Raw genomic sequence first — 24,824 nt, forward strand, 5'->3', positions numbered from 1 at the left:
CTAGGCTTTCTGCAGTATTCAGCTCTCGGTCTCTGACATAAGCTTCCATTTTTTGCCTTATCTTACCCTGTATGCTCCTTTTCATCCAGGGAGCTCTAGATTTGGGAGTCCCACCCTTTTTCTTTGTGGGAACATGTTTACTTTGAACCCCTTGAATCTCCCCCTTGAATGCCTCCCACTGCTCTGACACTGATTTACCTTCAAGTAGCTGTTTCCAGTCCACTTTTGCTAAATCACTTCTCAGCTCAGTTAAATTGGCCTTTCCCCAATTTAGAACGTTTACTCCTGTTCTATCTCTGTCCTTTTCCATAACTTAACATAGAAAATAGGAGCAGAGGTAGGCTAAATCCTGCATAACTATGCTAAATCTAACTGAATTATGATCATGACCAGCAAAATGCTCTCCCACTGATACTCCTTCCACCCGCCCAGCTTCATTCCCTAAAACTAAATCCAGAACTGCCCCCCCCTCTTGTTGGGCTTGCTACGTACTGGCTAACAAAGTTCTCCTGAATGCAATTTAAGAATTCTGCGCCCTCTATACCTTTTGCACTGATTGTATCCCAGTTAATATTAGGGTGGTTGAAATCCCCTACTATTACTGCCCTATTGGTTTTGTACTTCGCAGCAATTTGTCTACATACTTGCTCTTCTATCTCCCTCTGACTGTTTGGGGGTCTATAGTACACTCCCAGCAGTATGACTGCCCCTTTTTTGTTCTTTAGCTCAACCCATATGGCTTCGTTTGATGATCCTTTTAACATATCATCCCTCTTCACGGGCGTAATTGTTTCTTTAACCAATATTGCCACACCCCTCCTTTATGATCCCCCTCTCAATCTTGTCTGAAATTGAGGTGCCATTCCTGCCCCTGTTTAAGCCATGTTTCTGTGATAGCTGACATAGCATACTTCCACGTGTCTATCTGTGCCCTTAGTTCATCTTTCTTATTCACTATACTCCTTGAATTGAGGCATATACCATTAAGCACTGCCAAACTCCTTTGCTGTCTAGTTTCTAACCTTTGTTTCTTCTGCCTTCCAAATTCGCTTACTAGTTTTCTGCTTCCATTTCCAGCTCTGCTTCTCTCCCTTCTGAATCTACGCTCAGGTTCCCATCCCCCCTGCCAAGCTAGTTTAAACCCTCCCCAACAGCACTAGCAAACTTTCCCATGAGGATATTGGTCCCGCCCCTGTTGATGTGCAACCCGTCCGACTTGTACAGGTCCCACCTCCCCCAGAACCGGTCCCAATGCCCCAGGAATCTAAAACCCTCTCTCCAGCCATGCATTCATTTTCTCTACCCTCCTATTTCCAAGCTCACCAGCGTGTGGCACCGGGAGTAATCCGGAGATTACTACCTTTGACGTCCTGCTTATTAATTTTTTTTCCTAGCTCCTTGAAATCTGCCTGCAGGACCTCATTCCCTCTTTCTACCTATGTCATTGGTACCGATATGGACCACGACCTCTGGCTGTTCACCCCCTCCCCCCAAGAATGTTCTGCAGCTGCTCAGTGATATTTTTGACCCTGGCTCCAGAGAGGCAACGTCGATCCTGGAATCACGTCTGTGGCTGCAGAAACGCCTGTCTGTTCCCCTAGCTATTGAATCCCCGATCACTATTGCTCTCCTGATCTTTCTCCTCCCCCCCGTGTACAGCTGAGCCACCCATGATGCTGTGGACTTGGCTCTGGCTGCACTCCCCAAAGGAACCCTCTCCCTCAGCAGTATTAATACCGGTTGTGCAATTACAACAATTAGTTCCTGACTGTTGAGGTAACAATCAGTGCAATCTGTTTAGTGATCTTTGTTAGGATGTTCTTTCGGTGCAGGTAAAATACCTTCAGAGTCCTCAGGATCCAAAATGACTATTGTACAAGTTAAGGGAAATGCAAATACTGTTGGTTTTCGCCAGTCCACTTTATAGACTGATAGTGTAGAAAAGCACTACATCTAATCCAGAAGAGCTGGAATGATGGTCTATAGATTATTGGTGAAGAAGTGTGTCAGTCGATATGGGGAATGTTATGGCTCTCTTTTAATAGGCATTCAGTGGACTGATGAGATCTTCCAGGAGTCCCAAGGCTATGGAAATGACCAAGAGGGAGGTTTTCCTGAGTGTTCTCTTTGGTCGCTCACTGATATGTAATTTGGTCAAGATTGCCAAATACTGCTTTTCACTGGATATAGAAAGGCATCAATATTTCGACTGATATATCTGCTGGAGGCCTAATTTGTGTCCAAGGATAAAGCTGTAATTAGAGTTTCCAGTGCTCAGTTCTGAGTGAATAAGTTAACTTCACACTTTCCTGATATATGGTTCTGATGTGTCGTTTGCAGTTTTGCATTTAGAAAGCAGATTAGATGATAGTTCTTGTGTTTTGGGCCTTCACTCTCAATAAGGCACTCAGGTTAATAAGGCCATTGGCATGGTTGATTTCATCTGTTTATTGTTATTTTGAAAGTGTTGTATCTGCATCCTGTGTTTGACAATTCAGTTGATCTCCCCAGTCTACCTTTAATGGTTCAGATGAAGAGACCTGCAGGGAAAGAGTATACAATTTTCTTAGCAAAAATGCATTTAAAAGTTTATAGTGTCACATATATTGTTACAAATTCCTCATTAGTATCCTTGCAGTGTGTTAATAGTTTGCAGTTAGGTCCTTGGATTTTCTGTCAAGAAAATATTAATCCTGGAACAAAAGCAAAATATTGCAGAGGCTGGGAACCTGAAATAAAAACAGAAGCAGTTCTACTGAAAGGTCATCGACCTGAAACGTTAAATCTGTTTTTCTCTCCACTGATGCTGCCTGACATGCTGAGTGTTTGTCACTATTTTCTGTTTTAATCTTTCTGGATATTGGTTAGGACATATTGTATGACTTTCATCAGTGGTGCGTGCTCAGAAATCATTATTACCTCATTGTGGGAAGAGGGAGCTGGATTTCAGGGAATGGTCTATACATGGAGCGATTTTCAGAAACATAGGAGGACTTCATATATCTACCAGACCAGTCTCCTTCTCCAATTCTGTCCATATCATATTCAAAGTCTTGTGTAAGTATGCAGCATAAGTAGCACATTTCTTGAAATACTTACATGCCATGCTTATATCTGTCATGCTATTCTGTCACGATTAAACTGACATATTCATTTTTCTTACCTCTGATTGAAGTCTCCAAGGCAGATGGCGCAGTTGTATACTTACCTCTGAGACTTTTTCATCACATCTCCAAGATAAGTAGCGCTGATCCCCCCCCAGCCCTTCCCCCCCCCCACCAGCTCCAAAATCCAGCCTGCTGCTTCCTTTCTCCCCATTGTAGTTTGCTTGCCACTCCCACTGTTCTGCTCCTATTCCTGACCAGATTGTCTCCTCCCTCTTATCCTGATTCACACCCTGACCGTGAGGGCAGATAGAGAGAAACAATTTCCTCTGGTGGGAGAGTCCAGAACAAGGGAACATAACCTTAAAATTAGAGCTAGGCCATTCAGGGATGATGTCAGGAAGCACTTCTTCACACAAAGGGTAGTGGAAATCTGGAACACTCTCCCCCAAAAAACTGTTGAGGCTGGGGGGGCAATTGAAAATTTTAAAACTGAGATTGATAGATTTTTGTTTGGCAAGGGTATTAAAGGTTACGGAACCAAGGCGAGTAAATGGAGTTAAGATACAGATCAGCCATGATCCAATTGAATGGCGGAACAGGTTCGAGGGGCTGAATGGCCTACTCCTGTTCCTATGAGCCGCCGCTGCTGTCATCTTCTCTTTCCCATTCATGACCAGATAGATCTCCCCCACTCGCTGTAGCCCACTTGAGTTCTGAGGGCTTTCCCAGGGGTGAGAGAAAAGCCACGTTGCAGCCATTGCTGGGAACTTCTTCAAGTTCTTTAATGCTTTCAGCAGTTTCTTGATAAACCTGCAACTTGGAATATCTTCCCTATCATCTTCCCTTATATTGTGAGCTTTAAATAGGTTAAGCAATAAAATTAACTACATAGTTAAGCTAACATTTAATAGTAATCAAGGCCAATAATGTACATAATTCTAGAATTCCAGTACAATAATATCACTGACAATACTCTATGTAATAAATGCTATTTGACTTAAGTTACATAAAACCCTATCCTTTACTTTGCTGCTCCTGCGAAGCACCTTGGGACATTTTACTTCGTTAAAGGTGCTGTACAAATGCAAGTTGTTGTTGTTGTTGCTGCTGTGTGCAATGCCAGAGGAGATCTGCCAGTAAATAATTAAATTTTATGGTACATGAGTCAAGGTCCTTGGAGCCGGCAGCATGTATAGTGCTCAGAATGAGATGTATGGTGGAGGCCTCTGGCAAGTGGGAAAACATAATGGGCCAGAAATCGCTCCCGAAATAACGGAGGAGCTCAACAGGTGCTCTCCGTTTTTAGTGATGAATTGAAGGAGCAAGTTCCCACGCTTGCACGCGTGCAGTGAAACGCGGAAATCCGGAACTTGCTCCCAGTGGTTCGCTGGATATATGAGAGCTTCGAATTAAAGGGATATCGCATGCTGCAATCAGAGAAATCATTGAAAAAGCGCCAACTTGCTCATCGGCCTAGCTGGAAAGTAACCAATTACGCCACCAAACAGGTATGCTTAAAAATACCAGGTCTAAACTAAGTTTTAACAGCGAGTCTTAATGACTACCAAACAACTAAAAATGTGGATTCTCGTATTACTCCTTATTTTAATAGTTTTTGGTCATTAAAATTTTTTTGTAATTAAAAAATTGAACTTTTTTTTACTTTTCCCTTCTGTCTCTTTAATTTAAGTTAATTATTTCTTTGGCTTTTTTTTATTAAAAAATTTAAATTTTTATTTAGTGACATACAGAATATAACTTTAAATGAATGAAGTCTGCTTGCCTGCTTGAGCAATGCAGCCTGAATCTGTGGGTGTGATTTCTCTTCCTGACGGATTTTGTGGGCATATCTTCTATTCTCACAGACGTTTCCAGCCCCGCGGCAACTCAAGCTGCTCAGGGGCTGGGTTGGTGGCACACATTTTTTTAAAAAAAACTCAAATTCAAGCAATTCGACGCCACAGAGCCCGCAGTAAGTATTTCCGTTAATTTAATTCGCAGGAGCTGCGGTGAGTGTTGCCTCGCCGCTCTGTGCGATTTCTGGCCCAATATTCCTCAGGATATGCGCTCAAACACAGAACAGGTATTTGTGAGCTTTTCGTTGTCAGATGTTTCCTCTCGTACCATTTTTTTTAAGTAGTGAAACGGACTCCCCAGTCCTTTTATTTTTATTCTCGTCTTAGGAATCTCCTGCGGCAATACTGAACACGGAGGATGCAATTTTGGGATTGCTTTTATGTTTTTGGAATTGATTCATCTTTTCATCTTCTGGGGAGTTATTTTACATGACTCCATTCTTACAATTAGGATAATTCCTCCATGTACTTAGACTCTGTTACAGATTAGAAATAATCTGGAAACACTCTATTTCAGCTCCCTCTCTCCAAGAAAGTTGCATTTTCACGCTATTTCCAGCTTGGAAAAGAGCCCAAAAAAGCCTGGGTTTTCGTCGTCAATCTGACCTGTAAGTGACCCCGGCATTAATTTCAGAGCAATTACAACCTCTAACCTAAAATGGGCCACACACCCACATGATAACGGCCCAGAATTTGCTGGGAAATTAACGATAAGTTAAAGGCGCTCGCCAGTACTAGTATGAAAAAGAAACAGTTGATGGTGAGGGAGAGATACGCCGTGAGTTGCAAATCGCCACAAATTGCTGGACCGTTAGCCTGGTGAAAACTGGAGCTCGCCGTCAATCTCCCCGTGAGTTTCAAGAAATTGCTGCATTTGCGCTGTTAAAAGAAATTAAACTCACCGCAGAAAGTTAGGGCTGGTATTTAATGATGTAAGGACCCTTTTAATGATGAGATTTATATTCCTGCAATGCTACTCAACCTCTCCGGCCCAGAAAGGGAACAAATGAAACTGTGAAGTCTCATGGCTGCTGGCAGTAAATTGTTCATAGAAGTTCTTAAAAATTTAAAAGTTTAAAATTTTTTTCTTACTTTTCCTTTCTGTCCCTTTTTTCTCTCTTTCTTAATCCAATCTTTCTTTCCCTCTCTCTCGATTTCTCTGTCTGTGACTAATTTGTCTCTAATTCACCCTATTTCCTTCTCTGTCGTTCCTCTCTTTCTTTCTCTATCCTTAAATGTCACTGGTTAAGGAGATAGACTGTTGGTCCCGTCGTTCATCAAGGTCCCAGTTGCCCTGTTATCAGCTCGCACTTCCAGGCAGTTTCGCACACAACATTGTCGCCCTAAAGGGTGAGGAAATAAATCTAACAAACGGGGCAGGGTACGAGATTGCCCTGCTCCAGAAAATTCTGGGCCATAATGTTCTGTCCTTAGAAAACTCTGACTTGCTGTGGGCAGCACTATGGGGAGATACACTGGCACTATATTAAAAATGATATGTCAGCGCGCACCAGATGCCACTCTCTATGCTCGGTATTTTTGACCTGGGGCCAAAGTTGATGAGCACTTCACAGTTTGCAAAGCTCCCTCAAAAGCAACAACTAAACTTTGATGCCGGGAATTTTCCCGGGACTTTCCTGATCAGCTGTAGTAATTTTGGAGGAAGATTGGCAGAAAGCCTGGCTACATCGCGTAAACGGGGTCCCTACAGTACAACAGTGACTACACTTCAAAAAGTTCTTCATTGGCTGTAAAGTGCTGTAGGACGTCCTGAGGTTGTGAAAGGCACTATATAAATGCAAATTCTTTATATCTTTTTCGCCAATCTTCTGCCAAAGTTACGTCGGCTGATCAGCTAAATTCTTGGCGCGAGTGATCTGAGCTTGTATTTATTGAACAAGAATTAAAGTTTGTGGCCTTAAAGGGACACATATTCACTTTAACAGCAGAATAATATATTGCGCATTACACAGTATACAACCCTCCTGTTGTATATTTGCCGACTAACCGTGATCAATACCATAGGAGATCTGCTAGTATATAGGTTTTCAGTTTGCACTCTTTGAAGTTGCAGATGGCAATCTGTGAATAAGCATTTCTGTTGAGGAAATAAATTTATTCACTAGTAAAGGTATCATGCCCAGTGGGGTTCCTTGGCTACAGGATGCATTAGTATAACTCCATGCAGTGGACACGGGATGGAGCAAGTGATGTGAGACTTGATCCATCGGGCAAGTGGGGTCGATATTAACGTATTAACCCCTCCCACCCCTGCCCACAACGGGCGGGAAAGGGTTGGGGGGGGGGGGTTAAAAATAAAAAATCGGGCAATGCATCCCCAACCGGCGACGTGAGCGGCCGCTGCCATTTTTACGGCGGTGGGTATCGAGCCGTGCCTGTGCCCCATCTTGGAGAGGCGGGGCACTTCGTTATGATATTTAAAACAGGCTCCCAAATTGCGGTTGGAAGCCTGATTTAAATTTAACAGTTAACGACCGAGTTTCCTAGGGCTCGGGAAATGGAGATGGGAGCAGCCGGCTCCAGAGGGTAAGTGCTTTTTAGAGCATTCCTTGTGGGCCTGGGGAGCGGGAGTGCTCCCCCGCTGACCCCCGCCAGCAAACCTTCCGCCTCCCTTGTGCAGAGCGTGGCCTCTCCTCACTGCCGCGATTTGCCGACCCCCCCCCCCCCCACCAATCTCCGGCCTGCCCCCTCGATCTTCGGCCTTCTCTCCGATCTCCGGCCCGCCCCCCCCCACCCCGATCTCCGACCTGCCCCGTTATCTGCCGCCGCCCCCCCCCCCCCCTCCTGCAACCCCCAATCTCCAGCCTGCCCCCCGATCTGCCACTCTGATTGCCGGTGACCAGCCCCAGCCTGTCAATCTGGCCGGCTGTTGGGTGGAAAACGCAATGAAAAAATGATAAAGAGGTCCTGCTGTTAAATTTGGCAGGACTTTCCTGTTTCCGGGTCTCCCCCGCTTCCCCCTCCACCGCGCTCTTCCGCTCCCTGTAAATATCGGGGCCCATGCGCAGGGCATCAGTTGTGCTGTTTTAAGGAAAGATTGAAGGGCCTTGACTTTCAGTTGATTAAAGGGTCACAGAGTAGCGTCCTGAAGGTGAAATTCAACTTCATTTACAGTGGCAAGAGGATGGGAAATTTCATCCTCTTGTTCGTTTCTGACTGCACCATCAAGTGTCCCGAGCGATTTATCTGAATCTGCATCAAAGCCGTCCAAACCCATCTCGGCTGGTTCCCATGCCGACGCTAATTTTGATGGAGGTAGATTCCTCACAGTAGAGTTGGCAGCCGGCCAATGACTTGAATATCATCTTGCTCACCACCGCCACCCAAGCTGACACTGTTCACTAAAAGCAAAGTTTCTAAAAAATAAACAATTTTCTGGTCATCAGGGTAAAAGATGTTAATACTAGAGTACTGGAGAATTACATTTTGGACACCCAAGGGCGGATTTTAACCCTGCCCGGCCCGGTGGAAACTGGGTGGGTGGGCGGGCAGTTAGAATAACCACAGCGACTTAACCACATCGATCCCGCTGCCTTCCCACAACAGGTGGTTGAGAGCGGTGGAGGCAGGGTCATTGAATATTTTTAAGGCTGAGTTAGATAGATTCCTGATTAACAAGGGAGTCAAAGGTTATAGTTGGTAGACAGGAAAGTAGGGTTGAGGTCACAATCAGATCAGCCATGATCTTATTAAATGGCAGAGCAGGCTCGAGGGGCCGAATGGCCTGCTCCTGTTCTTAATTCGCATGTTCGTAGGTTGCAATCTGAACCTGCTTCTTTGAGCAACTGAGAGGTTCCCCTCTAAATATGCAGACTGGGCTCTGATAACATCATCGGGGCCTGACTGCCATTTTAACCTGAGACATGCGCAGGGAACCAGTTGGAGCTTCCCCGCCAGGCTAACCTGCCGATAAGTGTAGCCGGGTCCAGATGAAGCCTAGAAAGGTAAGTTAATTCTATTTTTTTTTGTTTGTTCCCTTTTGAGCCAGATGTGCAGTGCTTCTCTGGGCCACACGAGGAAACGGTAGGCCTCCCATGCTCCAGGCTTCCCTCTCCCCACCGCCCCCCCATCCCCCCGACCACTTACCTAAGTGCCCTGGACCACTCCCCTAGGCCCCTGGCGGCAGCCTCCTGATGCCTGAAATCCCGTTACCACCTGTCAGCCAGCTACCACTTCCCACTGGCTACTGGCGGGTGGGGTTGCCAGCTCTGGTTGAGTGTATTCCTGAAGTTTTCATTACATGGCTTCCTGCCTCTCCACTGCACCACCCGCACATTCCCACCATCGGTCGCCCAACACGTCCGCCCTCGCGGCGCGCTGCCTTCACATGTCAATTGGAAAGCGAACAGACTCTTCATGACTCAATTGACTGTCAGCCTTTTTTCCTAACTCCATCATTTTTATAACGAATAAATTAAAGCATTCAAAGAAAATGATAAAATCACAATTTTTTTTTAACACCCCAATGATTTTTCTACCCGGTCCCTCGCAGCAATATCCAGGAGATTAACCTTCAATTTCTGGAGACTCCAGGACAATCCTGGAGGGTTGGCAACCCTATTGATGGAGCCTGTGCAGAGGCGGCCTGGGAGTTAAAATCTCCCGGGCCTCAACAATCTGCAGAGGCCATTCATGCAATTGCTAGTAGCTGGGTTGGGTTGGGTAAGGGAAAGAGGTTAAATTGCCTCGAGGGCCCACTGATTTTTTTGTAGCCTGGTGGATTGGAGGACTAACAGGCAAATGGAAAGCCAAGACTGCATTCCCACCCTCCCCCCCCCCACCTCCAACTCATGCACTCAAGTATTTTTTTAACAGCGCAGGCTTTAGAAGACTGTGACAGTTCATCGAAAGACGGTTGCCATTTTTGGTGACTGGGCATGCTAGACGATTATTTGCTCGCAATTTGGAATTTTTGTCACAGTCTTTTCTGTTTCTTTCTTATTGCTGGCTTTATTTCAATCCCTATTGGAATAGATTGGGTCAATAAACAATCTTAGCTGCCTCCTCGGGTAGGCTAACACGAGTTATCTTCGCATCTTTTAGGGATTTACTTGGTGCTGGAAGCAGAAATCAACTTGAAATCGCCTGCAGTCTGAGAACATTAAAAAGTTTCAGACAAAGCTGATGTGCTCAGAATGGTAGACAATGTTCTCCTGCCACAAAGCTAAATTACCCAGTTTTTTAAACACCACAAACACCAAAGTAGCAATTCTGGAATATGTTGCTGAAATGGCAATGTGATTTAACCTTCTTAGTTCATTAAGAGAAGAATAATATATTAAAAAGAACTACCACTCCCTGTTTCTCTAATTTCATCCATTTTTGAAAATTACCTTATTAAAAGTATCCATTTCTTGAATTCTAATGTTATAGGGAGACATAGAGAAGATGTTTCCACTTGTGGGGGAGACCAAAACTAGGGGCTATAAATATCAGAAAGTCACTAATAAACCTAATAGGGAATTCAGGAGAAACTTCATCACTCAGAGTGTGGTTAGAATGTGGAACTCATAAGAACATAAGAAGTAGGAGCAGGAGTAGGCCAATCGGCCCCTCGAGCCTGCTCCGCCATTCAATAAGATCATGGCTGATCTGATCCTAACCTCAAATCTAAATTTGTGTCCAATTTCCTGCCCGCTCCCCGTAACCCCTAATTCCCTTTACTTCTAGGAAACTGTCTATTTCTGTTTTAAATTTATTTAATGATGTAGCTTCCACAGCTTCCTGGGGCAGCAAATTCCACAGACCTACTACCCTCTGAGTGAAGAAGTTTCTCCTCATCTCAGTTTTGAAAGAGCAGCCCCTTATTCTAAGATTATGCCCCCTAGTTCTAGTTTCACCCATCCTTGGGAACATCCTTACCGCATCCACCCGATCAAGCCCCTTCACAATCTTATATGTTTCAATAAGATCACCTCTCATTCTTCTGAACTCCTGCCAAAAGGAATGGTTGAGGTGGATAGCATAGATGCATTTAGGGGCAAGCTAGATGAACACATGAGGGAGAAAGAAATAGAAGGATATGCTGATAGGATTAGATGATGTAGGGTGGGAGAGGTTCGTGTGGAGCATAAACACCGGTATAGACCAGTTGGGCCGAATGGCCTGTTTCTGTGCTGTAAATTCCATGTAATTCTATGTAAACTAGGGGAAGCAAAAACCAGGAACTTGAGTAAATGTTATGAAGGATTACAGTGGGGAAAAATGTGCTGCTATTGTACAATAATTAGTGGAGAAGACAATGTTTTCCAGTTAATTTACTTTTTGAAAGGAAACAAGGGCTCTTGTCAGGCATGAAGTGGCAAAAAGATTGAGCGTTGCAGAAAAAAAAGTAATAAACTGAAGTAAAATGATCTTAGAGCTAACCTCACTGTATAAAGGTTTTTGTGTACAATAAACTCACTTCTCCACATCTAGAATATGGATTGATACTGTCGAGCAGAAAGGTAATCTATCCCCAGAGATTATTGTAAGGAAATGATTGTGAATGTGCTCCCAAGTGGTTTATATGAAAGAGTACAGCACGTAATAATTGGGTGTGGGACTTATTTCACCAGCAGAAAAGACTCATAACTCAAGTATGACAGTGTTATGAATGAGCTTCAAGTTATTGTTTATTTGGAAGTGAAACCCTGATCAACTGCTATCTGCAAACAAACCTACCGAGAAAACTAGCAAGAGCTGATCAACGGTTTCAAAAATGCTGACTTAGTCCCCAAAAAGCTGATTACTCATGCCAGCTGTGGCTCAGTTGGTAGCACTCTCGCCTCTGAGTCGGAAGGTTGTGGGTTCAAGTCCTATGCCGGAGACTTGAGCACAAAGTCTCAGCTGATACTCCAGTGCAGCACTGAGGGAGCGCAGCACTGTCAGATGTGCTGTCTCTCAAACAAGATGTTAAACAGAGGCCCTGGCTGCCCTCTCAGGTGGACATAAAAAATCCCATGTCGCTATTTCGAAGTAGAGCTGGTGAGTTCTCCTCTGTGTCCTGGCAATATTTATCCCTCAAGCAACATCATTAAAAAAACAGACGATCTGGTCATTATCACATTGCTGTTTGTGGGACCTGGCTGTGTGCAAATTGGCTGCCCCGTTTCCTACTTTACAACAGTGACTACTCTTTAAAAAGTACCTCATTGGCTCCGAAGCGCTTTGAGCCAACCTGAGGTTTTGAAGAAGCGCTATCTAATTGCAAGTCTTTGTTTGTTTTACTCAAAAAAAATAACCCTATGAAAACAAATAATTGCACTGAAAGTGAAGAGGGATGTGGGATTGTTGGTACACCCAACATTCTTCACTTGTATTAGAGGAGAACAAATAACCGTGAAAGTCTGAAGGGGAATTATGATTGTTGGAGGCTTAAGATTTATTTTACACCAGAATCTAGAGTCACATCTTTCTCCCCAGAAAAATTTGCTATTTGACACTTTATTTGGCCCTTCCTGTCTGGTTTCCACCGGGGGAAGTTAAAATTAGGGCCAACGTGTTTTCGATGAAGTGTACATAGTGAAGGTTTGTTTTAAAGTGAAAAACCAAGGTGAAAAACCATATCCCTAGTACAGCAGTCACCAAAGTTGGACATGAAGAGACAAGGTCAGTGTCAGAAAATAAGAAATAGGAGCAGGAGTAGGCCATACGACCCCTCGAGCCTGCTCCGCCACTCAATAACATCAAGGCTGATCTTTGACCTCAACTCCACTTTCCCGCCCAATCCCTATATCCCTTGATTCCCCTAGATACCAAACATTCACAGCCTTCTGAGTGAAGAAATTCCTCCTCATCTCAGTTCTAAATGGCCGACCCCTTATCTTGCGACTATGCCTCCTAATTCTAGACTTTCCAGCCAGGGGAAACAACTTCTCAGCATCTACCCTGTCAAGCCCCCTCACAATCTTATATGTTTCAATGTGATCCCCTCTCATTCTTCTAAACTCCAGAGGGTATAGGCCCATTCTACACAATCTCTCCTTATAGGACAACCCTCTCATCCCAGTAATCAATCCAGTGAACCTTTTGTTGCACCGCCTCTAAGGCAAGTATATCCTTCCTTAGATAAAGAGACCAAAATTGCACGCAGTACTCCAGGTGAGGTCCGACCAAAGCCCTGGTATAATTGTCGTAAGACTTCCTTACTCTTGTACTCCAACCCCCTTGCAATAAAGGCCAACATGTCATTTGCCTTCCTAATTGCTTACTGTGCCTGCATGCTAACTTTTTGTGTTTCTTTTACGAGGACACCCAAATCTCTCGGAACACCAACATTTAATAGTTTCTCACCATTTCAAAAAGATTCTGTTTTTCTATTATTCTTACCAAATAACCTCACATTTCTCCACATTATACTCCATCTGCCATCTTCTTGCCCACTCACGTAACCTGTCTATATCCCTTTGCAGACTCTTTGGGCCCGATATTAGGAGGGAGGTGGGTTGCCAGCGGGGGGTCGACTGGGCGCGTGGGTAACCCGCCCAGTAAAATCGGTGGGTTCCCCACGCGATCGTAAGTAAATTGAAGCCACTTACCTTGGCTTCCGGGTTTTGCGCTGGAAAGCTGCTCAGCGGGCGGACTGCGCACCCGCATCATAGGCTGTCAGCTGGAGGAGCCCTATTTAAAGGGGCAGTCCTCCACTGACTGATGCTGCAGAAAGGAGCCAAAATTACAGCATGGAGCAGCCCAGGGGGAAGGCTGCTCCCAGGTTTAATGATGCCTCACTCCAGGTCCTACTGGATGGGGTGAGGAGGAGGGGGAGGACAGAGATCTTCTCCCCGGCGGACTGGAGGAAGTGGCCTGCCTCTGCCACCACGAAGGCCTGGCTCAAGGTGGCAGAGGAGGTCACCAGCGACACAACATATCACGTACCTGCATACAGTGCAGGAGGCGCTTCAATGACCCAAGTAGGTCAGCCAAAGTGAGTACACTTACTCATTCCCCTACACTCCGTCTGCCACATCACCGTCCCCACCCCACATCTCGTTATGCACTACCAACACTACTCTATCGCATCACTCCTCATACCCACTCAAACTTCATCCTCAACTTACCTGCACTTACTCACCTCGCCAGTACTCATCCCACCACTACCACTCAACACAATCCTCATAGAATCTCATGGCTCTATCTCATACTCACCCTCTGATGCATCTCTTTCACAGTCAGCATCACCCAATCTGCCACTACCTATGCTGCAGCCACAGGGCATGTATCACTTATGTGTAGTAGGAAGTGTAAGGCAAACATAGCGTGAGCATGAAGGAGATGCACAAGGGTGTTTGAGGGTTTTTCATAATTTTTACTTATATTTGATTTCTGATCAACTCACATTACGTATTGTAATGTCACCACTACTGCCACGTCTTGGCCATTCTTGACTGGCTTGTGCAATAATGCCCTTTCATGAGGTTCTCCATGAACACCCTTGATGCCACCCATTGGGTCATCCTACAGTGGGTGTATGTGTAGTTGCACGACTACTTTGTGCAGGTGCCTGTTGCGCAGCACTGTGTTGTGTAGTTCCACGTGGCGGAGGTGGACGGCATGCATGGCGAGGCTGGTGATGTTGCTAGTCCTCCAATGGAGTGATGAATGCAGCAATGGACCCCCCTCTCACCCCATCCTGATGGTGTGAGTGTGAGGGGGTCCACAAAGTAAGTAAATGTGTTTGGACAGCAGAGTTTAGGATATGATTTAATAATTTGGAGTGTGGAGACAAACTACCTGTGCTGCAGCCACAGGGCATGCGTCACGTATGTGTAGTAGGAAGCATAAGGCAAAACTTTTTCTGAGGTGACAGAGTGACCTGCTGCAATGAATGAGGGTTTACCCTGCACCTGTTAAATGGACCTTTCCAGCTGCCGCTGGCTGCAACATGTCTGTTTAAACAGGGAGTGTTTCCCCCCAGCATGTGAAACACGCTCTGGGGAGTCCAAAATCTGAATCCTCCTAAAATCTCCAACTAATGAGGTCTGTGAACAACCTCAAGTACCCAGATAATGATCTTAAGTGGGATCCCACGGCTTTGCTTGCCGGTGGGGGTCCCGCATGCGGGGGCTGCGCGCGCACCGATTCGCGTCATTGGGGAACCCGGAAGTGGGCGGGTTGGAGCCAGGCTCCGGACCCGTTCCGGGAATCCCCAATTTTAGGAACCCCCCAGCTACGAACGCACCCGCTCGGCCATCCGAAAATTGACCCTTTTGTGTCCACCTGACAGCTTACTTTCCCACCTAACTTTGTATCGTCAGCAAATATATTACACTCGGTCCCTTCATCTAAGTCATTAATATGGATTGTAAATAGCTGAGGCCCAAGCACCGATCCGTGCAGTACCCCACTAGTTACAGCCTGCCAACCTGAAAATGACCCGTTTATCCCTACTTTCTGTTTTCTGTCTGTTAACCAATCCTCTATCCATGCTAACATATTACCCCCAGCTCCATGAGCCCTTAAATTGTGTAACACCTTTTTGTGTGCCATCTTATTGAATGCCTTTTGAAAATCCAAATATACTACATCCACTGGTTCCCCTTTATCTACCCTGCTAGTTACATCCTCACAAACTCTAATTGATTTGTCAAACACGATTTCCCTTTCATAAAACCATCCTGACTCTGCCTAAACATATTATGATTTTCTAAGTGCCCTGTTACGACTTCCTTAATAATGGAATCCAGCATTTTCCCGATGACTGATGTCAGATTAACTGGCCTGTAGTTAGTCCAGTTAACTCTCTCCGTCCTTTCTTGAATAGCGGGGTTATATTTGCTATCTTCCAATCCGCTGGGACCGTTCTAACAGCTAGAGAATTCTGGAAGACCTCAACCAATGCATCTGCTATCTCTTTTAGAACCCTAGGGTGTAAGCCATCAGCTCCAGGGGATTTATCAGCATTTAGTCCCATTATTTTCTCCAGTACTTTTTCTCTACTGAGATTAATTATTTTGAGTTCCTTACTCTCATTTGCCCCTTGTTTCCCCAGTATTTCTGGAATGCTTTCTGAGCCTTTTATTGTGAAGACAGATACAAAGTATTTATTTAACGTCTTTGCCAATTCCTGATTCCCCATTATAATTTCTCCTGTCTCAGCCTCTAAGGGACCAATGTTTACTTTCGCTAACCTCTTCCTTTTTACATACTTGTAGAAGCTCTTACAATCCGTTTTTATATTTCTTGCTAGTTTACTTTCATATTCTATTTTCTCCCTTTTTATCATTTTTTTTGGTCATCCTTTGCTGGTTTCTGAAACTTTCCCAATCCCTAGGCTTACTACTCTTCTTGGCAACATTATAGATCTCTTCTTTTAATCTAATACTATCCTTAACTTCTTTAGTCGATAAATCCTTTTCCCATGGAGTTTTGATTTCTCAATGGAATGTATAATCATTGAGAATATTGAAATATTTCTTTAAATGTTTGCCATTGCTTCTGTACCGTCATACCCTTATATCTAATTTCCCAATCCACCTTTGCCAACTTCCCCCTCCTACCTATTTAATTGTCTTTATTTAAGTTTGTGACTCTAGTTTCTGACTTAAGTACGTCACTCTTAAACTCAGTGCGAACTTCTATCATATTATGATTACTCTTCCCCAGGGGATCCTTTACTGTGAGATTACTAATTAACTCTATCTTATTACACATTAAAAGATCTAAAATAGCCTGTTGCCTGTTTGGTTCTATGACGTATTGTTCTAGGCGAGGTTTTTAAATGCTTGAAAAATTTAGGAGGAAGGGATAACTGAAGCTGATCAGGGAAAAGAAAGAATTGGAGTAAGATACTGTGTGATAAATCTTCAAGAGCTGACGAAATTAAAAGGTTGGGGCAGTGATTCTAAGTGCGGGACAAAGGGAGTAGATAGGAAGGATCTGGTAACCATATCAGGACACAGGAACGTTCTGTACGACTTAGCAGTATCCATGAGAAGTGGTTTTGATAGTGCCCTAGGTAAATTGTTATAAAGTAGATTTGATGTCTAATTGTTTGAGATTATATGCTGGAGGATGAATTTTGTTCGTATTCATCTGACTGGGGACCAAAGGTGATGTAATTCCATATTCCAGTATAAACAAATATAAAAAATTGCTCAATTAATAATTAATTCTTGTTTTTTGGAATTTTGATGCTGCACTGGAAGGAGATAGCTTTCCACGTGCACTGGTAGCTTGAAGGGGCCATTAGGTGGGCTGGGTCGCAGAGCTGACAAATTGAACAAAAGCAAGAAATGACATCAGGGACGTTGTAAACCTGCAGTGCCCCAGGTATCATCGTACATTCTGCGGCAAAGATTACAATGATGATATCTCCACTGCTGCATCCTTATTTCATTCTCTGCTTACATACTGATGCAGAGCAAAAATCCAGCAACTTTGATAACTGAGGACAGATCACCAGAATACAATGAGTGACTTCTTTAACAATAAATTGCATTTGTTCCCATAGACCATGTGGCTAACACAATTTAACATAGTCCAGTGCTACTGCAATTCAGTAAACCCTAAGCTCATGTCCAGTGACTAATGGTATAATATTTCAGGGCACAGTACGGGCTCCTGTCTACTGGAAGCAAACCAAATCTGACAAACCAGCTCCCTCTGGGTTTCATACAGTTTTTTCAGATAGTGGTTTCATAATGCAGGCCCCGATGAGTCGTTAGGGTTGCCGACCCTTCAGGATTGCCCTAGAGCCTCCAGGAATTAAAGTCTAATCTCCAGGACACTGCTGCGAGCAACTTATCCAGGAGAAAAATCACAGGGGCAATAAAAAATGGTGTTTTTTTAAAAATTGTTTTTGAACACTTTTGTTTACTAGTTATAAAAATTATTGGACATGGGGAAAGAAGGTCTGTTTGACTGACAGTCAAGAATCATCCAATTGTGTAATGAAGTGGCTATTCCAATTGACATCGGAAGGCGGTGCACCACCAGGATGGACATGTTAGGCAACCAATGGCAGGAGTGTGGGGATAGGGTGGGGTGGTTGGAGACAGGAGACATCTTGTGATGAAACCTCCAGGACTATGTCCAACCAGAGTTGGCAACCATATTGTCAGGGCTGATGTGCATCGTGGCTCTTGGAGGGGGGGGCAAATAAAAAGCAAAGAACTGCAGCTACTGGTAATCTGAAACAAAAGCAGAAAATGCTGGAAACACAGCAGGCCAGTCGGCATCGGTGGAGAGAAGAAACAAGTTAACGTTTCATCAGAAAACTGAAAAAATGAAAAAATTAATGGTGTTTAAATAGGAACGGAACAAAGGGAAGGGGTAGGAACAAACACACACTCACACACACACACACACACACACACACACGTAAAAATGATCTGTAATGTGCTTAAAAGAAAAATGAGATGTTTATATGGCTGAGGTGCTGCCAAGAGGAGATAATGGAAACAGCCTCGAATGTGCAGCACCAGAACCATTCGAAGTGTGAACTTTGTGAAATGCTCCTTCCACAACCCCTCTGTTTACTCCTAATTTTCAAATTACACAGTCTAGTTTGTGAAACATTCAGCTGCGTCGACTTTTTCTTTCAAACATGCAATGGTAGGAATCAACCAGCTGTTGTGAGACAAAAGGAAGTGATTTATCCCCGTTGATTCCCGCCCCCCCCCCCCTACCCCCCCACGACTAGTTTTAGATTAACATTTGACTATGGATTGGGCCTTTGACACTGCCTATTCATTTTCATTATAATTCAAAATAAGTGTCCTTGTTCTGACAACATCCTCCTGTGACAAGCCACTGATTTCCCATTCCTCCTCCAAGTGCTACCCTACACTGATAATAAAACATACAACTGCAGCTGAACTAAAGATGACCCTGTGTTGGTTTTTTTTTTGTGATTGACAGGTTGTTTATAAAAACAATGACATCAGACTAGAGCTGTCACGTCTGGCAAGAATTAAGGATCCTAAAATGAAGATTCACGGTGATGTTGTGTTCAAGTGTGAGAACGTTGCCACTCTGGACCCCATATCGTTCGAGACGCCCGAGGCATACATCAGCTTGCCGAAGTGGAATACCAAGAAGATGGGTTCGATTTCATTTGACTTCCGTACATCCGAGCCCAGTGGCCTCATTCTGTTCACGCATGGGAAGCCACAGGAAAGGAAAGACTTGAGGAGCCTGAAGAAAACCAAAGTGGACTTTTTTGCCGTCGAACTCCTGGATGGGAATCTGTTTTTGCTGCTGGACATGGGCTCTGGTGCGATAAAGATCAAATCTACGACGAGGAAGGTGAATGACGGAGAATGGTATCACGTGGACATACAACGAGATGGTAGATCAGGTACGTTGATGCTGATTGAGGAGTTTTGCCAAGAAAAAACAAAACAAAACAAAACAAAATACATTTTCCTTTACAAAGATCCAGCAAAAAAGCAATTGTGTGAACAGTAAGCTTTAGCAGAGGATTAACAATGAATGCTCTCTGATAAATGCACAGCTTGCTGGCTTAGTAGTGGAATGGGATTTTGTTTTACCCTTGCATAATCATGTGATGTCAAAATCAGTCTTCCTTGTTAACATTGAATAACTTGATTTCTGACCAGTGCCAAAATTTTAAGGAGGATGAAGAAGATTTTTAGGTGAAAATAAAGACCCTCCCTGTAAACAAAAAAGAAAATAATTTTGGCTTCTAATTGTGGTACCTTCCAATTTTCTCCCTTGCTGTCCTGAAGGCATCGACTGTTGTTAGCGTAAAGTTTCATTGGTCCAGCCACACACTGATATCTCACCCGGGTGCTCCCTTTTCATGTGTGAGCCTAGAAAATGAGTGTCGTTAAGTCAGGGATTATAAGACTGGGAGTTGTGTATTGGCCCCCTGGTAGCAGCTGTGAAGTGGCAGAATGCAGAGATTAGACAAGCATGTAGCAAAGGCAGAGTGGTTTTAATGGGGGATTTTAACTTTCATATAGATTGGGATAAGCAGATAAGCTCATGTCAGAAAGGTAGTGAATTTCTTGAGTGTGTTCAGACAACTTTCTGCAACAATGTGTCCTAGAACCAGCAAGGGGGCAGGCCATATTAGATTTAATAACGAGTAATGAGCCAGGTTTAGTTAACAACCTAACGGTGCGTTAACATTTATCAAATAGCGATCATAATATGATCGAGTTCAACGTTGTGTTTGAAAGGGAGAAACCTGTATCAGCTACTAAGATTCTAAATTTAGGTAAGGCTGACTTCAACGGGATGAGACAGAGACTGTCCACAGTAAACTGGGCAAATCTGTTAATGGGTAAAATGACAGAAGGTCAGTGGGAGGTGTTCAAAAAAGAATTTAACACTGTACTGAACCAGTTTATACCCCTAAGGGGCAAGAGCTCTACTTGCCAAAAAAAGCAGTCATGGATGACAAAGAGGTAAGGGACAACACAAAACTAAAAGAAAAAGCATACAATAATACAAAAAATAGCACAGATCCTGGCGACTGGGAGAGATACAAAGAACAGCGAACAAAGAACAACAAAACAGATAGTAAGAGCTACAGAAAGGCAGTGTGAAAAGAAACTTGCAAGGGATATCAAAATCAACACAAAACATTTTTACAATTATATTCGGAGAAAGAGGGTGGTTAAAAGTAATGTGGGCCCCTTAAAAACTGATAATGGCCATATTGTAAATGAAAATAAGGAAATGGCGGGCATGTTAAATAATTACTTTGCGTCAGTATTTACAGTTGAGAAAGCGGATAGCATGTTGGACAACCCAAGGAAACTAATTTTGAATCAGGGACGGGGACTCATCATAATTAACGTAAGAATATTAACAGTAATGAAGAAAGTAATGGCACTAAAGAGTGACAGATCCTCAGGACCAGATGGTTTCTATCCCAGTGTTTAAAAGGAAGTTCGTGAGAACATTGCAGAAGCCCTAACTATAATCTTCCAAAATTCTCTTGATTCAGGAACCATTCCTTTAGATTGGAAAATTGCACATGTCGCTCTGCTGTTTAAGAAAGGTGAGAGAGGGAAACTAGGGAGTTAGGCTAACATCAGAGAGAGCCAGCATGGATTTGTAAAGGGTAGGTCACGCCTGACGAACCTGATTGAAGTTTTTGAAGAGGTGACTAAAGTAGCAGATAGGGGAATGTCTATGGATGTTGTTTATATGGACTTCTAGAAGGCATTCGATAAGAGACTGTTAGCTAAAGTTGAAGCTCGTGGAATTGAGGGCAAATTATTGATCTGGTTAGGAAATTGGCTGAGCAGCAGGAGGCAGAGAGTAGGGATAATGGGCAGGTACTCAAATTGGCAGGATGTGACTAGTAGTGTCCCACAGGGATCTGTGTTGGGGCCTCAATTATTCACTGTATTTATTAATGACTTAGACGACGGGATAGAGAGCCACATATCCAAGTTTGCTGATGGCACAAAGAGAGGCAGCATTGTAAGCAGTGTAAATGGAACTATAAAATTACAGATTTTTAGGATATGGGCAGCAGAGCTTTGGATGAGCTCAAGTTTATGGTGGGCGGAAGATGGGAGGCCGGTCAGGAGAGCATTGGAATAGTCGAGTCTGGAGGTTTACAAAGGCATGCATGAGGGTTTCAGCAGCAGATGAGCTGAGGCAGGGGCGGGGACGGCGATATTACAGAGTTGGAAGTAGGTGGTCTTGTACATCAAACAATGTGCAGCAACAGCGTGGGACTGGGGAGCTTGAATGCCTGGGTCCATCACACTCCAACTGCCGAGTGCACCATGTGGCTTTCCAGCTGCACACACATTTCTTTGTCACATAACCACTTCTGATCTGATTTGCTGCACATTTATAACATTGAGCCGTACAGAACAGTACGAGGGAAAACATATTCCTTAAGTAAGTTAAAGTAATGTAATCTTATTACATTTTTATTTTGGTGCAGAAAATCTCACAGCAATCCTCAAAAGATTTAAATCATCATGACAGTATTCAGTGATGGCAGATGACATGCCTGACTGGGCCACTGCCTAAAGCCTTAGTCGAGGAGAGGGAAAAAAATCTTTAAAGAGAGATTTTCACACCATTGGTGCCTCTTTTAAAAACTATGTACGAAGCATTCTGAATGCTGAATTAAATAAATAAATACATATTACATAGAATATACAACACAGAAACAGGCCATTCTATTCCTTTCTCCCTCATGTGTTTATCTAGCTTCCCCATAAATGCACCTACGCTATTCGCCTCAACTATTCCTTGTGGTAGCGAGTTCCACATTCTAACCACTCTCTGGGTAAAGTTTCTCCTGAATTCCATATTGGATTCATTGGTGACTGTCTTAATATTTATGGCCTCTAGTTTTGGGCACCCACACAAGTGGAAACGCCATAATATTATTATATTAATATTATAATATTGTTTAAAAAGTGGCTGTTGATGACATAATGAGGGAATTAGCTTGGCGGAATTAATTAACACCACAGTATGAAGCAGCTGAATTAACAGTGGCAACTAAAATAACATGATCACTTGAGGGGAAAAAAATTACAGGGCTAAGGGGAAGAGCAAGGGAGTGGGACGAATTGAATTGCTCTTTCAAAGAGCTGGCACAGGCACGATGGATCGAATGACCTCCATCTGTGCTGTATCATATGATACCATGACACTAAGTACTCTAGATTTAATATTATCAATTATGTTAATTCAGGTTCCTTATGCTATTGGGGACAGGATTTTCCCCAAGCTAGATCTCCTCTGATACACGCCTATCATTTCAAAACAAAATTATACATTTGATCCTAATTTTTTTTAAGAACTTTTTTTGCGTGTGGTGAATTTTGTGCACATCAAGGCTGCCTTTACTCTACTCTGTTCCCTCAGAACAGCACCCATAGAACTGTACCCCTACGACAGCAGAGTAACATTTTCCATTTTACACACCAAGCATCCTGTGGCCTTCCGAATGAGATTGTCCATCAGTGCTGATTTGGTGGCAGTTTTGTGCTGTGGGTTCTTGCCCACTATCTAATGAGTTGAGACGGTGAAAACCCATTTCATGCCTCGATGGGTGCAGCTGCAACAACATTCAAGAAGCTCAACATCATCCAGGACAAAGCAATCCGCTTGATCGGCAGCCCATCAACCATCTTAGACATTCGTTCTCTCCACCACCAGCGCACCGTGGCTGCAGTGAGTCCTATCTACAGGATGCACTGCAGCAACTTGCCAAGGCTGCTTCGACAGCACCTCCCAAACCCGTGACCTCCACCATCTAGAAGGACAAGGGCAGTCGGTACATGGGAACACCATCATCTCCAAGTTCCCCTCCAAGTCACACACCATCCCAATTTGGACATATATCAGACGTTCCTTCATCGTGGCTGGGTCAAAATCCTGTAACTCCCTACCGAAAGATCCCTCCTCCCGCTGCTTTTTATTTTATTCATTCTCAGGATATGGGCATTGCTAGCAAGGCTGGCATTTCATCCCATCAGTATGGACTAGTTGTGAACAAGAGAAAAGCCAGTATGGTAGATTTTAAGAATTAGTCCACTTGGCACAGAGCTTCATATAATAGGAATCAGGAATTCAGGCACAGAGGTTAGTGCCCCCTCCTCCATGATTTTCTCCCAGTTAGCGCAAGGATCGCAAATCAGTAAATCTACTGCAGGGTCTAATATATACTATCGTCATCACTCCAATATGATTTTCCAAAGGGATCCAGTTGGCAGGACCCTCTCCTTTAAAAGTGAGCCTAATAATTTCCAGTTGACTGTCTGCGATGTGGGTTTTGTGTCGGCAATATTTCACTTACAGCGGCCCCACTGATTTCAGCTAATGTGGAGAGACAGCCTCTCCATGGAGAGAAAGGACAAGTCAGACATACTGGTGACAGCGCAGCATTGACAGGACCCCATTGTGCCCCGCCTCTCCCCATCCCACTTTGGCCAGAGAGAGTAACTTCTAGGGTGAGGGGCAGAAATAATATACCTTTTGGTGTGTTTGCTGAAGAGACTACCTATTAATGTAGACAAGTAACAATTACATTGCTGAATATTGAAATAGTAGTAATAAAAGGCCACTTTATAAAATAATGTGTGTTTATTATTCTCAAATTATTGCTGTAACTATGCCTGAGTCTAACCTGCTGATTCAGTCTGCCTCTCAGCCACCTATAAAGAAACCCTCTCTCATTAATAGTCATCCGGAAAGCCTAGGACATAATTCACTAACAGTCTGAACACTCGAGCCGTTGTAGTAAATCGCTTTGCTTACGATATACACAGGGACTCTTTATCATTTAAATTACACCATTTCTTTTTATAACAGATTATTACATAGAATGTACAGCACAGAAACAGGCCATTCAGCCCAACAGCTCCACACGAGCCTCCTCCCACCCTTCTGCATCTACCCAAAAAGAACATAAGAAATAGGAGCAGGAGTAGGCCAATCGGCCCCTCGAGCCTGCTCTGCCATTCAATAAGATCATGGCTGATCTGATCCTAACCTCAAATTTAAATTCATGTCCAATTTCCTGCCCGCTCCCCGTAACCCCTAATTCCCTTTACTTCTAGGAAACTGTCTATTTCTGTTTTAAATTTATTTAATGATGTAGCTTCCACAGCTTCTTGGGGCAGCAAATTTCTACAGACCGACCACCCTCTGAGTGAAGAAGTTTCTTCTCATCTCAGTTTTGAAAGAGCAGCCCCTTATTCTAAGATTATGCCCCCTAGTTCTAGTTTCACCCATCCTTGGGAACATCCTTACCGCATCCACCCGATCAAGCCCCTTCACAAACTTATATGTTTCAATAAGATCACCTCTCATTCTTCTGAACTCCAATGAGTAGAGTCCCAATCCACTCAACCTCTCCTCATATGTCCACCCCCTCATCCCTGGGATTAACTGAGTGAACCTTCTTTGT

The 24,824-nt window shown here is 43.8% G+C and overlaps 1 protein-coding gene across 2 annotated transcripts in view; it reads left to right on the plus strand.

The window, feature by feature from the left end:
* The window catches only part of LOC137326704 (neurexin-3-like), a 1,580,588-nt gene that overhangs the window by 451,563 nt on the left and 1,104,201 nt on the right, over positions 1 to 24,824 (plus strand). For both annotated transcript variants that reach the window (XM_067992033.1, XM_067992034.1), the window contains exon 4: positions 18,824 to 19,262. In XM_067992033.1, the coding sequence (XP_067848134.1) occupies positions 18,824 to 19,262 (439 nt within the window). The remainder of the gene's footprint in view (positions 1 to 18,823; positions 19,263 to 24,824) is intronic.

Source organism: Heptranchias perlo, chromosome 10, assembly GCF_035084215.1.
Source record: "Heptranchias perlo isolate sHepPer1 chromosome 10, sHepPer1.hap1, whole genome shotgun sequence".
NCBI classification, from domain to species: Eukaryota; Metazoa; Chordata; class Chondrichthyes; order Hexanchiformes; family Hexanchidae; genus Heptranchias; species Heptranchias perlo.